Source organism: Polypterus senegalus, chromosome 1 (genome assembly GCF_016835505.1).
Source record: "Polypterus senegalus isolate Bchr_013 chromosome 1, ASM1683550v1, whole genome shotgun sequence".
NCBI lineage: Eukaryota > Metazoa > Chordata > Cladistia > Polypteriformes > Polypteridae > Polypterus > Polypterus senegalus.
In genome coordinates this window covers 305,275,769-305,294,087 of record NC_053154.1, presented here as the reverse complement: position 1 = coordinate 305,294,087, position 18,319 = coordinate 305,275,769, and the positions used below count along the sequence as shown (strand labels likewise).

The 18,319-nt window shown below is 39.8% G+C and overlaps 1 protein-coding gene across 7 annotated transcripts in view; it reads left to right on the top strand.

The window, feature by feature from the left end:
• LOC120514561 (catenin alpha-3-like) overlaps positions 1–18,319 on the top strand; it is a 2,459,329-nt gene that overhangs the window by 480,666 nt on the left and 1,960,344 nt on the right. For all 7 annotated transcript variants that reach the window (XM_039735001.1, XM_039735009.1, XM_039735017.1 and 4 more), the window contains exon 6: positions 5,664–5,927. In XM_039735001.1, the coding sequence (XP_039590935.1) occupies positions 5,664–5,927 (264 nt within the window). The remainder of the gene's footprint in view (positions 1–5,663; positions 5,928–18,319) is intronic.

The following is an 18,319-nucleotide window of genomic DNA, read 5'->3' as shown; positions in this document are numbered from 1 at the left end:
CTTGGTATGATAGATGCCTCACTACAATTTGATCATGGAGGCTTACAGAAAGTTCCTTGGGCCTAATGGCTTGGTTTTTGTCCCAACATGCGTAATAAAATATTCTATTCACATATACATGTCTGCCTTTCTAATCAAAGTTCAATCGGCTGTGACAGTAGATGGCACTACAGACAGACGCAGGAGGCACACTAATAAAACACAAAAGTTTTATTTTATTTTCTTCACCTGTGGGCAATGCCTTCCCCGTTTCCCACAGGCACAACACAGTCCCAATAAGCACTATCACAACACACAATACTCTTCTTCTCATTTGTCTCCTCCGCTCCTCCCGGCAAGCTTCATCTCCCTCCTCCCAACCCTGAGTAGTCTCTGCTGGCCCCTTATATAAGTCACCACACGGGATCAGGAAAAGCTGCAGCGCCCCCTGGCTGCACCCCCGGATGCCAACTCCAGATAACTCCATCTGCCATGAAGCCCTACGGGAGTCCGAGACACAATTGCAACCCATGGGGACTGCCATCTAGCGTCCCGGGGGAGGTACTTTTCTGCCCATGCTTGCTCCCCTGGTCCTATCAGTGAAGAGGCTGGGGTCCTATGACACGGTACAATTTTTCACAGGTGAACTCCAATGAAATTCTAGACACATCACGAGCAGAATTAAAGCAAACCGGATGTAACTGATCACTATTTAGAGTGACACAACAAAGGGTTTGAATATTTATATGAATGAGAGATTTCAGTTTTTGATAAATTTGCACATAATGGGTTATGGAGTGGCAAAAAATGCACATTTATCCATTTAAATTGAACCTACAACACATTAAAGTGTTCAGAAAGTTCTGAGTTTGTTGCTGATCCACTGTCCATGTAGATGTAAAGATAATCTGGACCCTCCACAGAGCCAGAGACAGAACCCAAGTCCCAACAACTATGACACTATGGTGCTAACCAGTAAACCAAAATGCTGTCCATTAAGAGTAATAATAATAATAAAAGTAATAATAATAAAGAACATCCTAACTTTATTATGTGTGTGATGACCACTTCTTAAGCCAAATGAGCCAGACTAATAAATGCAGGGTTTCATCAGATACACATACATGGAACAAAGCTTCTTTAACCTCACTGTGTTATCTTCCTATAGGAGCCTCTCACTTCTTTTGAGCCATAAGACCAGCATAAATGAAAAACTAAGAACAAATAAGCTTTAAAGCGAGCAATTCAAAATTCCCATCTACTGTTCAATACCAGAGGAGGAAGAAGAATAAATGAAATGCACTGAGTCTTTTATTGATTTCTTGGCCTTGTGCTAAAATCCTTATTAGCTCCTGTAGATACTAATTAACCTAAACTTATGAAAAGGGACATTTCTGTTATGGATATTCCAGCCTGCTTGTCAGCTTTCTTGACTAATGATCTACAAAGTAGTAAATAAATGAAGGGAGAGTGTAATGGGATATGATGCATGAGGCCGGCCTTGCGGAAGGCGCACATTTTTCTTGTCCTGTTTTCACTTAATTAGATTGTAAAAAGGTGATTGCACATACATTTTTGATTATGTACTCTGCTTTGAATGACTCTGGCAGTGTTTTTATTATTATTATTTTCGCCTTTGGCCAAGTAAGGGATTTAATTTGTCCAGTTACCACATTTATTTGCCATGAGCCACATATATTGAATTTTGTTTATTTCATTATTGTCCTGTTATAGTAATCTCCCAGTGTGCATTTAACTATGAAACATATATAAGTAGCCCATCTATCCACCTGTCTGTCCATCCATCACTTTGCTGTACCCATTTCTCCAATTGAGGATCCCTATGGACATAAAGTATTGCCCTGCATTCTTAATCCTTCTTTATTTGACTTTTCCAGGGTAGTGATGGTCCAGTCATATCCTGCTTGTGAAATACATTGATTTACTTTAATAAATAATTTAAAAGCCCCTAGATTATGTCTTTTGTGTGTGTTTATGGTGTGATTCATAAATTAGACTGGAATTCACAAATCTTTTGTGTGAATATGGAATTAGCAAGAAGACCAGCAAGTTGCGTAGGTTTGCTGGCTGAGGTCTGATGATCCCTGCACCTCAAGAAGTCCATAAAAAGCAGGGCCTACTGTATTCTCCAGCAAGGCTCCAGTTCTGCTCTATCACTTTCTCACTATGGTGCTATAATAAACCAGCAGATGGAACAAAAATTGCAAACTAAGGAAATGTCTTTTAATAGGCAAAACAGGAAGGAGCAAAACTAAATAGAAATTTTGGGTCCTTTCCCTAAATAAACTGCTAATCAAAAAGACAACAAGAGGTGACCACCATCTTAGAAATCAGTGACTCAATGATGTCATGTGCTGCGACACTGAGAACCATTTGAAGGCAACAATGCCATTCTGATAAACAAAATAGCCAGAAATGGGAAAATCACATGTGACCACACAATTTCCAGAAGAAAAATGCAGCTCGTAAATGCCATCATGATAATATACAGAAACAATAGGAAGAAAACAAAAAAATGGGCGATCAGAAAACAAACAAAAGACAGAAAACAAACAAAAATTAATATTCAAAGCAAAATTATGACAGGTGCCTTCAAGTTGTTAATTTCTAGGCTTTTTAAAATATGCCAAATTCTCTTACCCTGATGGGCTCCACCTACCAAGAGTAGCATATAGCATCTTTGATTCCTGTCTCACCCAGTCCTGACCTCTGCCATTGATGTATCATTTTTACCATTGAATACTCTTACTATACAGTATACTGTGATACACACACATACACATATACTGTATATATAGTCAGCATTCAATAATTCAACTTTAAAATCTTTCATCAATCACATTTATCTTGTTTAAAATGGTCCAAAGTGTATCCAGGGCAAGATCCAACCTGCTAGCATTGAAATCTAGCACCAGCATCACTAGGCCGTATGTTTAGAGAAGGCACCGAATTAACATCACTTTGGACAAAAATCTTTTAACATTTGTCAGATCGCCTTGATGTCACAATCATTCCTAACTCATTAATGGTGATATTTGGTGGACTTCGAACTGGGATTAAAATGGAGAAGAACAAATCAACACTACTACTAGTACACTTCTAACACATAGAATTGTCTTGCTTTACTGAAAGAACTGAAGCCCACCTTTAGTAATTCAGTGGGTAACATATATTCTGTGTTTTTTAAAATTGGAAAAAATCGAATTCTCACTTAGGGCAGCGTTTGTTGACCATCAGATTATGAGCTGGCACCGGTAGGTTACAAGGTGCCATCGTTTATAATGTGGGTTGCAGAGTGTTGCGATTGGGTCAGGGGGTGGCACAGTCGTGCTCAGTGGGTCACCACTTACACACTCATACTTGATTCACTAAGGTGGACCCCCAAGCCCCCAGCTCTGACAATTGCGCTTGGTTCACCAAGGAAAAATCCCCCATCCTCCAATTTGATGTTCGTGTTTGATTCACTGTGGGGGGCAGATTGAGAATCACTGGCTTAGATGATCTGTCTAAAACTCTTTTCTAACATGGCAAGACTTAATTGAAAAAAAAATTAAAATAAGCATTTACATAGGATGGGGGAAATATTTTTTTCTGTTCACTTAGCTCTCATCTCTTTCACTTTCAATGAAGTGGAGGTTACATTCTTGTTTTGTTAGGTTTTATTTTTCTAGATTGATTTTGAAGTAATTTGTTGTATACATTTTATCTGATTGATTGTATTCTATGTTACTTTCTTGAAATAAAATTAATAAACAAAACTGAAACTGTATAAGTTGCTTAATATTAAATGATTAAAATATAATTATATATGTCTCACACTAAATTATTATCACAAATAAGCCATGTAGAAAAAAACCTTATACCAGTTTGTAATCTGTAAGCATCTGTTTGCCCTGCCACATTGTACGTGCATCATTAGTGCTGCTGAATTTGGACTCCATCTTATCGTAATTGCTTCCCTTAGCTTGGACTTGCATTTCTTGTATGTTTCCATGTGACTGAGCTGAAATGTGTTAGTCTGAACCTCCAGTAAATCATGGCTACACTATTTCTTAACGGAACTTTGCACGATACCTTGGCAGGCTGTTTCGTTGAAGGACATGTGTGTCCTCTTGTTGCATCCAAATGGTTCCATCTTTCGCCTTTACGCCTGGTGCAGCTGCATTGTTCTTATATGTGAGTAGATGTTTCTTGCGGAGAGGGATTCTGTTCTCTTCCTCCAATGTAATACCCTTGTTCTCATCTTAGTTCACCCTCTGTTATAGCACGTCTTTATTTGAAAACAGCAGTGTCAGATCAGGGCGTAAATGCAACTGAGAGAATAAAACAATAAACAAGACGCTAACCTTTACAAGCACCATACATTTACACCGCTGTTACAGACTCACATCAAATGTATGGTTTTATTCTATAACAGTAACAATAAGAGCAACTCACTGCTCAAAACAGTAAAACTAGGAAGGGCCCATAACCTGTTGATTATAGCAGTTCTTTCCTTTGCTCCAGCCAAGCAGTTGTGTTAGCATTGTACCCTAACCCGATTTCTTTTTCTTTGGTTATATTCTTGAATAAAAGTGCAATTATTTTGATAAACTTTAACCTTTTGTGAAAGTGTTTATTGGATATTTGGACTTCACACATTATACACTTCATATCAGAATTTTGTCATTAGTACTATAACATGAAAAATATTTCTGTTTTAGCTATGTGTTCAACATTTCCTACCTCACATTTCCTCTACATTTACACAGTTTGTTGTAGACATGGAACACACATGAAATGCATGTGTTCCAAATAACGATATATTATTTAACCTATACAACTCCAGGCAGCTCACATTCAGATAAACAGACCTGAGCTGGGAGAACTTTTTGTCCGAGTTGAGTTGCGGTGGTGGGGGGATCAGATAGCAGGCCGCTTTCTGCTTGTGCTGATCGACACATTTGCAAAACAAAAGACACCAATGGAGAGGTGCGAAGGAATTTAAGGTGGCCTGGGATTACAACTTTTTTCATAGACTTCAGGGATTCTAGTGTTAATTTGAAGAAAACAGAGTGCTTACATATGCATATATTTGCTTATTGCCAACTTGTGATGATGAGTGCATACTCTTCTGGATTTGATGAAGAATCTCTGAATACTTCCCAGGCTTCAGACTGAAGCTGGGATCCATCTTGTACAGCTCCTCAAACTCAGTCTTTGCTTGTAAACAGGCAGAAAGAATACTGAGAGGCGGTCTAACTATCCAGTTCTGAAGGGGTAGCATTTGGAAAGCTTCTTTGACAGGAGTATAGCCGTGATCCAGCACCTCTAGCAGGATTATGTATGTGTGTGTTAGGTGAAAGCGTGAAGTTAAAAGTATATGGAACATGACATACCAATACAAGTGACCCATCTTACTTTTCTTGTCCCCAGCCTCATGGTCACTTACACCACCTACCTCAGATATGGCTCCTCTCTAGTTGTTACAGTTTGAGTAGTGTTCCAAAATGTTTTTCTTCCCATAAATACAATAAAATGTGGTAAATGAATTTAACAGTTTCACAGCATTTTCGAATTTTGCCTACACTTCATGTAGTATCTTGTTGAGAAACAACAGAATATATTGTCGTTTTTCTTCAAACATATTTTCTAAAATGTATTTCTTTTTTTTTTTTTTAAAGGATCTAAAATCCCCCGAACAGCGTGATGAGATGGCAGGTGCCCGGTCATTACTGAAACAGAGTTCAGTACTTCTATATTCCAATTTGTGTGCCTGCCTAGAGCACCCTGACATTGCTTCTCTCCAAACCGGCAAGGACTTGATCTGTGGTGAATTGCAGAGCGCCCTCTCGACCATTTCAAGCACTGCCCAGTGCAATGACCACGTTAATCAGGCATCAAGGGACCCTGGTGCCACATTAGGAGGAGCATTGGATGAGCTTGAGGTAATCTGGGGTTTGCTATCCAAATGAAGCTTGTGTTAATATGTGTATTACAATTTTGATCCCTGGGGGAAGGGGATGGGTGGTGGGGCTGCTTAGACAAGCAAAACACAAACTCTATATCACTATAAATCAGTTCACAATAATAAAGTTCAACATCTTTAGTATGGACTTAGAGCTGTTGCCCAGTTCCAGTCAAACTTTTCCCTTAACAGTAATTTGGACATTTGAATGCAGCTGCATGATCTCCAGGGTATCTCTCAACCCCTATACATTTTCCATGCTGAGCCTCCTAGTTATCAGGATTAAGAGGTAGAGATCCACCTTCCTGCTCATCCAGAAGTGAACTGCCATCTCTCCGTCCAGTATTTATTTTATAGTGGACCCTGGCAACACAGAACCAGAAGAAGTTAGAGTCTGATTTGACCTCACTCCTTTAGTTATGTCTAGGTCTCTCACTAGGCATGCCCCTCTTAGATCATTTCCAGCACTCTTCTGAAAAGAGACTAGAAAATGCTTTGAGGTTTTCTCACTTCTGCATGGGTTTCAAATAGAGGAGGAGGACTGACCTCAACAATATAATAGAAATAAATGGTACTTTTTATTGGGATGAGAACTGAAAAAGTACAAGGGATGTCAAGCTTTAGTCTTCTGCTGATACAGAGAGTGTCATAACTGAGGTCTCAGCACAAGGCTGATTTCTTAAATAAGCGCGGAACTGAGCTGTTGAAGTTTGTGGTGACTGACTGGAAGTAATATGTCATTTGAATTTGGTGAACAGAGAAGACATACACAAAGCTCCTTTTTGTTATGATTTGGTCGTCTTCTTAAAACTTCATGACTTTATTATGTGTTTTCCTGTTATGGGAGTTTTGAGATATGCAGAATCTATTCCTGCACTTTAACACATTGACTGGATTTGTTCCTGACAGCAATGTGCAGTTAGGGTGTTACTTTAATATACTATTAAAATTAATTTTGTTATTGAGAAAAATTCACAATAAAAATATCTAAATATCTAAAAATATCTAAAAAAAAATCTACTCGAGTTACCTCATAGTGCATGGATTCGAAAATTCTTGCCACCTGCTCATGAATGCGGCTGAGTATAATGTTAAATCTTACATAGTTTGTTGCAATTGAATGCCACAGTCTCTATTTGAACTTTGTAGTGTGCAGATGCTAATCACTACAAGATATGATGTGCTTTTACAAATGTGATTTTTGTTAAAAACAAATGTTTTCCAAAATATGGCTAATAAGAAAAAAGTAATTGAAATCGAAACATTCTGTTCTGTGACACCCTCCTGATTTTGTATTCTTATTTCAGATATCCACATTCTCTATTTATATGTGTTACCCTCATTTTTGGCATTACAGCCCCAAAGACAGTTTACAAGGTAACTCGTAGGTGGCATCCATCCACAGATTGCCTACTAAGAGTTAACTTGTATTTAGTAGTCAACATGTTTTAAATGCATTTGAAGATTTTTATCTTTTATACAAGGGACATTCAAAAAATTTCCGCACTTTTATATTTCAGTTAGAAAGGGTGCAGAAAGGAGAAGTAGTAATTGGTCGTGTCTGAGAGAGTCATGTGACTAGTTCTGTCAGGCAGGTCCCTTGCAGTTTAGTATAAAAGTTGTCACTCTGTGGTAAAGATGGCATTTTGTTATACACTTTTTGTGGGCAGAAGGTGTGCCAGGAGCACAAATTCATCTCCGCATGTGTGCTCAGTATGGGGATAAAGTTCTCTCTTGTAGAGTCGTCTATGGGTGGATTGATATGTTCAAAAATGGCCGTACTAGTGTGACGAATGCAGACCGCTCCGGACATCCAGCTACAGCCACGACCACGATGAATGAAGAAAGAAAGCAGCAGTGCATAAGTGGCTACATGCTCAACCAAGAACATTTTTTGTTGATACCATTAAAAAGTTGGTACGACGCTGGGAAAGGTTAGTATGTAGAAAGTGATGTCATTTGTTTTTGAAATTCTTAATAAACAGAGTAATAGGAACGTCCCTTGTATGTTCCTATTAAATGCAGCAAGTAGCCTATGGTTGATATTGTGATAAACTGTGAGACATGACCCTGTAAAAATGCAGCAATGAGCACTCCTGGGTCATCCAAGATTGAATAAAAAATGTCATTAAGCAGCATATACTTTGCTTTTTGTATTGTTCTTAGGTTTTGGGAATTTTTACTTTAACTATCGACTTCTAATGTGGCTTCTGATTCACTTTGATGAAAGATAGAGCAGATTCTGGTTACAAACTCTTGCTATTGACAATGACTGTTTTCTTTGTTATTATACTAGAAACGTAATACCTTTGACTAATTTCTATCTATTGTCACAAAACGAGACAAAGACAGATAAAGGTTTGGGGCAGCCACCCATATAATTTGGTATCATGGCTGCAAAAGTCGTTTTTTTAAAGCAACTAGCACTGAAGTGCATACAATGGAGTCCAAAACCAGACTGCGGGAGAAGGGAAAAAGGTAGGCTTTTAAAGGGGAAGACAGGAAGTGAGGTCATAAGGATCGGGCACGTGTTCATTATTCATTGGATCAAGCCTGGATGTGACATCAGGGGGGCCGGAGCTGGTAAGGTCTGTTTCCATTGGTTCGGTCCCAGAAGTGATGTCAAGAGAGCCAGGTGGAGCCTCCCGGGTTTGGTCTACAGGGAAGTGAGAAAGAGAGTTAGTGCACTCTGCCACATCCTGGCATGCCTCAGAACTGCCTTCACTCGAGCCCTTTAGCTGCCTCCCATGTGTGTGTGTGTGACACTATGCAATCATTAAAATGCATTTAATATGATTACCTTTGTTAACTTTCTGTAAACTCTATGTGTGTTAGGAACAGTTCAGAATTTTCAGAGTAAATTTTTTCAGGGAAGGTACTGGCAAGAGAAATTGAGTGGAAAGAATTTAATTGGTTTGAAACTCATGTTGTGGAACGGACACAATTTTTCTTGGAAAGGGTTTGGATGTTAAGGCTGATGTCTTCCCAACCTGCCTGTACTTGGTATTTCCATTTCCTAGAGTGCTTGGTAGACCAATAAGAAAATAGATTTTCCATTTTATATGGGGAGGGAAATACAAACATATCAGACGCATTAATATAGAAGGTGGGGACATCCCCTAACACCCTAACACAGACAGGCAGGAGACAAGTTTTGCCACACTACACCCTTTTATTTACAGTTTTTTAGCATCCAAAATACCTTTCACTGCACTAGTACCCTTCAGTCTCTTCTTGCCACCAGTCCTTCTCCCTCCACTCCTCCTCAGGCTTTTTCCTCTCCTCCTGACTCTGGCTCTCTCATGGACTGATGCAGCTCCTTTTTATAGGGCACCCATGGAAAGACTCAAGGTGCCTAACAAGCTTCTTTCAGCCACACCTCCTGGTGTGTTGGAAGCGTGACCAAATAAGGCCCTGGAAAGGTCCATGAGCACCTTGGCGGTGTCCAAAGGATCCAACAGGGTTGAGCCCCCATTCTCATATGATGTGGCCCCACTGGAAACCAAGAGGGCTGCCCTCTATCGACCCGGGGAAGAAACTGTCCTGACAATCCTCTTTCCCCTGGTCGGGTAAGGATTCCAGCCATCCGCCACAACATCCAACTGAAAGTGGATTGTATTTATTATGCCGCAACCTGTAAAGCTCTTGAGTCTGTGCATTTGACATCCTTCTGGTTGTGATGGTCCAGGCCAGCGGCATGGTTCTCGGTGGCTTGAAGTCAGAACCATCAATAATGAAACCAACAATGAGCTGGCAAAAGGACACACACCATTAGCAAGGTTAGGTGCGAGTGCTCAAGTGCTTTTATATAAAACAGTGTCCAGAAGTGCATTGCTTCAATAAATAGATAGATAAATAAATAAATAATCCATAAAATCGAAGTGATCAGCACAGAGGTTAAAAAGTCCATAAATAATCCATTATAACAAGGTTGAAAATCACGCCAGGAAACATTTCTTTAAAAACTCACAAGCCTCGGTGCATCTTTCTAAAACTGACAGCTCCTCTGCTTACCCTGGAAAGTTTCTTTCAGCCAGAGGAGACATTTACCTGACAGGCAGAACCAACCTTAAAAATCCAACATTATCTGTCCATTAATTCATTGTTGAACTGTGGCTAGTTGACAGTGGAGGAGAGGAAAATAAAAAATCCAGTCAACAGCATCTCAAGAGTAAATAAATCTCCTGCGAGGCTACAGTAAGTTATAACTAAGAAAGATAAAGACAAAGTGAGACATAGTCACAGCCTTAGAGACCCCGACCACCAGACTGCCAACCCCCTCCTGGATTTTAGATAGTAAAGTCTGTGCAGGAACATCTAATCACACCAGAATCTTTCAGTCTGTATCTGAGATGTCTTTTCAATGGACAGGAGAACAGCTTGGCAGTAGAGCAGTGGCACCAATTGTCACAGTATAATACCAAGACAAGAAACAGAGCAGAGAAGGGTTAGTAACAGTTTAGAAATATTATATTACTTATTTTTTGTACAAATGACTAATGAACAAAGATACAACAAGCACAGCTAACCAGGACTTCTAGTCAAGGTATGCTAGACAAAAATAGTGAGTCTTCAGGTTGGATTTAAAAGGGGCAGCTCTTATAAAAGCAGGCAGATCAATCCACCGTTTAGGGACCCTGTAACTAAAAGCTTGATCTCCCACTGTTATTTTATTTATCTTTGGAGTCTTTAATAGGCTGGTATCTTGAGAACTTAATGCACACTGGTTTGCAAGTAATGAAAAGCCATTTAAGGCTAATTTTGAAATTCACTGAAGGCCAGTGTAGTGACTTGAGAACTAGAGTGCAGGTTAGGTTACCTGGCGATGGCAAGATGGCTTAAACGTGAGCTCTCAGGAGAATTAACACCCTGTCTGGGCTCTTTCCTGTCTTGCACCCAGTACTGCTTAGATTGGCTGTTGCTCCCTATGACTACACATGTAATGTTATGTTATTTCTTCTAATAGTAGTCATGTTGGAGGGTGTGTCAGCTAACCAACTAGCAATCAGAAAATGTTATCGATATTATTGACTTGTTTTTATGTTGCCTGTTTCTGACTTGAATTGATGAGTGGAACTAAGGTTCAGTGTTACTTTTGAATGATACTGAGGGAGAGGACTGACAATGTGCTACACAACCTTCGGGGTGCTTTCAGAAATCTGATAGAAATATGGGAGCAGAGAGAAACAGTGCAATATACAGAAGTGGGAAAAGTTTGAAATTATTCATTAATTAGATTAATCGGATTATTGAACTATTCAGAATAAAGATGTGCTACTTACTGTATTTATCAGATTATTCATTATAAATTCATTCAGATTTAATGGTTTCCAGCAGGGATCCAATGGGCTGCATCTCTCAGCAGGAAATATGAATGGGAAGCCTGGGAAGCAATTTAAACTCAGTTAGTTATTAATGTCCATGCTGAGAAAGCTTTCAATATCAGGCACACCAGGACCACTTGTGCAGTTCAATGACTAAGGATGGACTTGTGGAAGTGAATCTGGTTTGCACAAGGTGTGGGGACAAAATAACCCAGCAGCCTTTTTATGTCTACATCCAAATTGGTAAAATATTTTTTCATGCAGATTGTGCAGTGTGGACTAAGCCCAGGACACAGACAGGTAGACATGTTCTTAATCACCACCACACGTTTATTTACAGTTCAAGTCAATAAGTGCAACACAAAACCCCAAGATACTTCCCCAAAGTCCAGGCTTCTCACACTCTGCCTCTCTCTTCAGGCCGCCTCCTCTCCTTTCCTTCAAGCTCTTGTTCTTCTCCTCACCCGACTCCAGCCTTGAATGAAGGGAGGCGGCCCCTTTTATAGCCACCCGGATGTGCTCCAGGTGTCTTCCAGTAACCTTCCGCCAACACGCCCCTGTGTGGCGGAAGCACCGGCTGTGTACCCGGAAGCACTGCGGGTGTCCCCGATCTTCTTCCCCCCAGCACTTCTGGGTGTGGCAGAAGTGCTGAGGTCCAGGGCTCTCTAGGCATTAGGGCGCCGCCTGTTGGCGACCATGGGCCCCTATAGGGTTGAGCTTCCAAGCTCTCTACCCGTGGTCCTCAAAGCAACCAGGCAGTCGCCCCCTCATGGTCTGGAGGAGGTGCAAGCGCTCCTCTGGTCCTCCTGGGCGTCCTGGCTGTGTAGCAGCCCCAGGCACTTGCAGAGCAGAAAGAGCCCATGATCTGTGTAATGAGTGCAAACACTAATTGTTAAAGCTGACTGCACAACCTATTGCTGCCAGAAATAATGTTGTGGGACAAGATGGAGTCAGTCTTCAAATTCTTATTGTCTGTGCTGACCAACTTTGCAACTTTGTGGTGTCCTCTGTCACCTGTTCAGACTGTCCCTAAGGCAGGTGCCTCTTTATCTAATGAGTACAGACCATTGGCACTTATGTCTCACACCATGAAGACCTTTGAAGGGCCTGGTCCTGCACTATATGAGTTATCTTGTGGTAGAACACCTGGACCCACTACAGTTTGCCTATTGGACAAAGATAGGAGAGGAGGATGCAGTTATCTATCTGAGCCACATGGCTTATTCTCACTTGGACAAAGCTAGCAGCACTGTGATTGGACATTGATTAGAAAGGCTCACACCTGTGAATATAAGGTTTCACAGTTCTTTTTGCTGTGGAACTCCAAATTGTGATTTGGTTTATGGCAATTATCCTGGAGATGTGTCCAGAACTTGACTGGCGTCCACCTGTGGCACACACTGAGTTGATTGGACATCACATGTGCACCTGTGTATAGAAGTTCTCATAATTCACACTGTATGTCCGGACAAAATCAAGCCATAAAGTCCAAGAAACCTCCATGTAGACCTCCATGATCAAACTGTGGTGAAATGTAGATCAGGGCAAAGATATAAAACCATTTCTAAAGATTTGAGTGTTCCCAGGAGCACAGGGACCTCAATAGTTGTAAAACTGAAGAAGTTTAAAACCAGTAGGATTCTTTCTTAGAGTTGGTCATCCAGCCAAACTGAGCAACTTAGAGCTTCCTCAAAGTGCTGAATTAATGGATTTCAATACTTACATGAATGAGAGATTTTGTGAATGTAAATGCTCGTATAAATTGATTCATTTGGCTTACTAATTTTTCAGTAGTGGAGATGTATAAAAAATGTTGCACCCTGATGCAAGTTCTTTTTCTGCAGTTATATTCTTGAATGAAAGAGCAATTGTTTTGTTATACTTGTACCTTTCATGAAAGTGTTTATTTGATATTTGGACTTCAGGCTTCACACATTATACACTTCATGTTGTGATATTGGTGCTTGGTTGGCGCCGACCTGACACAGACTGACAATGGAGGCACGTGTAAAATAAACAAAAGAACTTTTAATTTCTTCTTCACCTGTAGGGCACGTCTTCCCCGTGAACCCCACAGGCACAACACAGTCCCAAAATACACACACAAGCCAATAAAAATCACCCCAAGTCACACTCTGTCTTCCACTCCTCCCAGGGCCGCTTCGTCCACCTCCTCCCGACTCTGGCGTCCTGAGTGGTGGCTAAAGGCTTCTCTTATAGCCCACCCGGAAGTGCTGAAAGGTGCTCGTTGAACTACTTCTGGCTGCACCTCCGGGTGTGGCTGCGTTCTCACCCAGACAGGCTCGTTAAGCCGTGCAGCTCTACAGTATGCAGCTCTCCTGGTGGAGGCCACGGAGCCCAACCAAGATGAGCTCCGGTGTTCCATGAAAGTGGCCCCAATGCAACCCAGGGGGGCTTGCAACCAAGTGTTCCGGGGGACATAGCGTACATCCCATGGCTGCTCCCCCGAATTCAGTGTTGAAGGGGCGTCCCGGCCAGGCATGGGCCTGGGACAACCACAATGTCTACATTTTGTCAATTATTGCTAAAACATGAAAAAGTTTCTGTTTTAACAATGTGTTTACATAGATCGTTGTATACACAGAATATACATGAAATGCATGTGTTCCAAATAACGATATTTTATTTACCCCCTACAACTCCAGGCAACTCACATGCAGGTAAACAGACTGAGAGAACCGTTTGGCCGTTTGCTGCTTGTGCTTGTGCTTAGTGACACATTTACAACACAAAAGATGCTGATGAAGAGGTGTGAAGGGATTTAAGGTGGGCCGGGGTTACGAGTTTTTTTCGTAGGCTTTGGTAATTAAACTCAATTTATTGCAGCACCTCACATTACTGTGGCTCAGCACAGCCTCAACTGCCTTAACAAGACCACCTAAAGACCCTTTTAAAACCAAAGTAAATTACAAGGAAAGAAGCATAAACTACACATGTTTGACACGTGTTTGCCGTGTTAAAAGAAAGATTATTTTCTCATTCTTTTCCGTCTTAACAAATTTCCACCAGAATTGACTTTAAAAGTCTTGTGTGACAGATGAACATAACGATTGGGTTGAACATTTCAATTTATATTTGGATACGCCTCCCTGCTTTGGTTTAGCCCCTTGCATCAGCCTGTTCCTCTTCTGTAGTTAAAGACACAAAGCACATATGGGACATCATTAATCTTCATTTTTTAATGAATTAGGGAAGAATATTTTGGATCAACATCTTTAATCAAATGCTGCTTTTTTAACCCAAATACGTGAATATACTTTTTTGACACTCAAGTGACTTTTAAGTAATCCTTACTGTTTTTTTTTAAACTCACAGTTTCATTTTAAGTGATTTACATATCCCATTTGCTAAAATTCAGCTTATAGAGAGCCTCCTGAAGTCTTAAATGAAGGAGCAAAGAATATAAAAAGAATAACAAGCAAAAACTCATCTGGTTAGCTAATAGCTTAGCCACCCCTTAAACATTTCAAAAGTTACCCAAGTCTCCATTTCAGCGGCATGCATCAATATTCCTTATTCCCATGACACTTTTGTGTAAGAGAGTAAAGGTATATACAAGCATTCTGTGTGTGAATAACTTGTATAAATTTGTAATAAACAAGACTTCAGGTCAGAAAACCAGCTTTACTATATATATAGTGCCTTTCAGTAGTGAACTCCATCTCCGCTGACTTTTCGGGTACAGTGTTTTGTTATGGAATCACACCTCCATCCATCCCAGTTCATATACTTGCATTGTGTTAACTGCTGGTGGCCAGCCGTGAAGCTGTGACATCTGATTACAAATGCCCATCAGAAGCAGCTCCCTTTTTTATGCCGTTCTTCTGTCTGTAAGCACTGCAAGTGTAATGTTTCTTGGTAACACCAGCACCAGCACCACATAGGGTATAGTTGTTCAGTATTCTGCAGCACGTATCATCACTGGAATCCCATCTTTTCACCATATTACTCCGGTCTTGCAGCAGCTTCATTGGCTCCCGATCAAGTTTCGTATTGATTTTAAGATTCTGCTACTAACTTTTAAGGCCATCCATAACCTCGCACCTCCATATCTGTCTGACCTTCTACATGTTGCCATTCCATCCCGTAACCTTAGATCCTCTTCCTCCACCCATCTGACCGTTCCTCCCTCCTGTCTAACCACCATGGGGAGCAGAGCTTTCAGCCGTTCTGCTCCCAAGCACTGGAACTCATTACCTGCAGATCTCCGAAATATCAAATCATATTCATCTTTCAAATGTAAACTTAAAACACATTTGTTTAAAATGGTTTTTCTTCTTCCTCCTAATCATAGTGGTTTTGTTTGGTTTTAATTTTTACATTTTCTGATGTTTTAAGTTGTTTATAATTGTGTTTTGTATTTATTTATTTATTTATTTGTTTGTTCGGTGTCCTTGAGTTCTCTGAAAGGCGCCTTGTATAAATAAAATGTATTATTAAAATGTATTATTATTTGTAAAATGTGGGTTCTGGAGTCACTCAGGGGAGTCAGCAGTGAATTAGCAGTTGTAGTGCGTTACAGTCCAGCGCCTTAAATACTAGGCCAGTGTCACAAGTATAGGGGAATGCCATTTACATTTCCTGAAACTTCATTATCTGCACATTTTTAATGACCTAGTTTAATTTACAATGAAAATGAATGTTAATTACCTTTATTTGTACTTTGGCTTATTTAGAGCACGCTCAAGTGCAAACATCTGTTCACTGTTACCGTCATGTGGAACTGTAGATTTCAAATGAAAGGTAATTATTTTAAAATCCTCATTACTAATTTAATTCATTATCATATACCTGTTTAATTTCATTTTGTATTTACCTTTTTAATGCTGCCCTTTCTTTCTAATTTGCTCTTGATTACACATTTTAAACAGTTACAAAGACTAGTCGTCAGTACACAGGCTATTCATGGGTCTAGTAGAACTATGTTCTGGAGTGTAGAGCTGATAGCAAAAGATGTGAAAAACATCCAATAAAAAAAGAAAAAATATTCTCTTGTGTCACTTAGTCCACATGTCTGTTATCCATTTGTATGCACAAAACATGCAAAATGCATGCGTTTTATTGCTAAAATATTATTAACTAGCTATATTACCTTGTGAAGACAGATGATATTATACATTTAAACATATTTGATATATCTCTTATCTTGTGTGTACCCACAGCGTTCATCCTTTGCCTTAATGGTAACTTTATCTGTTTCAGTCCATCTTGGCCAGCACTTCCTCACTCTATTGTGTCCCATAATGCCTACTTTTGAGTCTTTTTCATGTTAAGGTGCACTTTTTGACCCCCCCACCAATGGTACTGCAGGTAGGCCCTCATTACCCACTATGAAAGCATCCTTCACATTCTTGCCAATTCTTCCCTCGTTTAACACTTTGAATGTGAGGTATGAGTTAAGTTGTATATCATTGAACCTTTCAGGTTGCGACCTATGAAGAGAACTCATATTTCAGTATACAGCCAGCATAGACGCAACCAACTTGCTGGCGAATTTTGGTGCTGTGTCTCAGTTACCTACAACAGTGATGCCATCTATGAATAGCCATAAATTTTATTTTTTTGGTGACAACAGCTGTGGGAAATAGTGTTATAAATAAGCAGTCTATAGTTCTGTTGTTGTGATAACGGTATAAAGTTGCTGATGACTTAAAAAAACTTTGTTGCAGGATAAATATTTTGGTGATAATGACAGTGATCGAGATAGTGACAATCAATTGTCTGATATGAAACCTGTAGGCTTAGGTGTCTGATTTGTCCATCACAAGGTATCTTCCATCGCATGGTGTCCAACTTCTCCTGACTGACACTACATGCACATTCTACCTCTTGCTTGCTGCAAACTATCACCAAATACCAAACATGTTTTGTACAACAAAGAATTGTGTTATATTAACAGCACCTGTGCTTTTAAACCTGCACTCTGCATGATGCCATGCTTCTAGGACTCTCATTCAAATGAAGACCTTTAGTCATGTTGCTGGTGAAAATAAAGTCATTAATGGCTTCTTTACATTTTTGAAAGAGTTACTGTTGATAATAAAACCATTCCTTTCTAATACACTTCTTTACATTTTTGATGGGTTTTGATAGAGTTTTTTATATACTATACTGTATGCATAGACCAGTAATCTGACATCTTGGTAATAAATGGTCCAGCAGTCTAAAAATATCCAAACCTATTTATGTCATATCATCTACTGTTAAACCGTACTTCTAAAATTTTTATTATTATGCTGTGTTAAGGAATTGTTCTGTTCTGTATATTGTATTGTATTGACCCCCTACTTTTGACACCCACTGCACGCCCAACCTACCTGGAAAGGGGTCTCTCTTTGAACTGCCTTTCCCGAGGTTTCTTCCATTTTCCTACAAGGTTTTTATTGGGAGTTTTTCCTTGTCTTCTCAGAGAGTCAAGGCTGGGGGGGCTGTCAAAAGGCAGGGCCTGTTAAAGCCCATTGCGGCACTTCCTGTGTGATTTTGGGCTATACAAAAAATAAACTGTATTGTATTGTATTGTAATGTAATAAAGGCGACTCTCAGCATTCCTCCAACTCTTTTCCTTTGTTTTCTCATGTGTGCCAATCTCCTTTGGCTGGCACATCCTGTCTTGTTTATTTTTTAAAAAAACAGCCACAGTGAAACTGACCAATCAGACCAAAGCATAGCTGTCCAACCAGATTGCTTGGAGTGCCCAGACACACACACACAAATACAGACAATAGCATTTTACAAGACAATTATGTGCCATTTTTTCTCTTTTTCCATTGATATTTTTCACATTGGTTGCTGTTGGACAGATCTGGTCACCATTATGTTCATTACATCATAAAATCATAAACCTTTCCGTCATTCTGAATAAAAATATAATATTAAATATTTTCCTTGACCATTACTACAAACTGTAGAGGATAAGTAACATAAACAAAATATAATTTATGGGTGGGGTATTTCTTTAACTAACTAAATTAATTGAGGGTAGCATGGTGACATGGTAGTTAGCACTGCTGCCTCACAGATTTGGTCT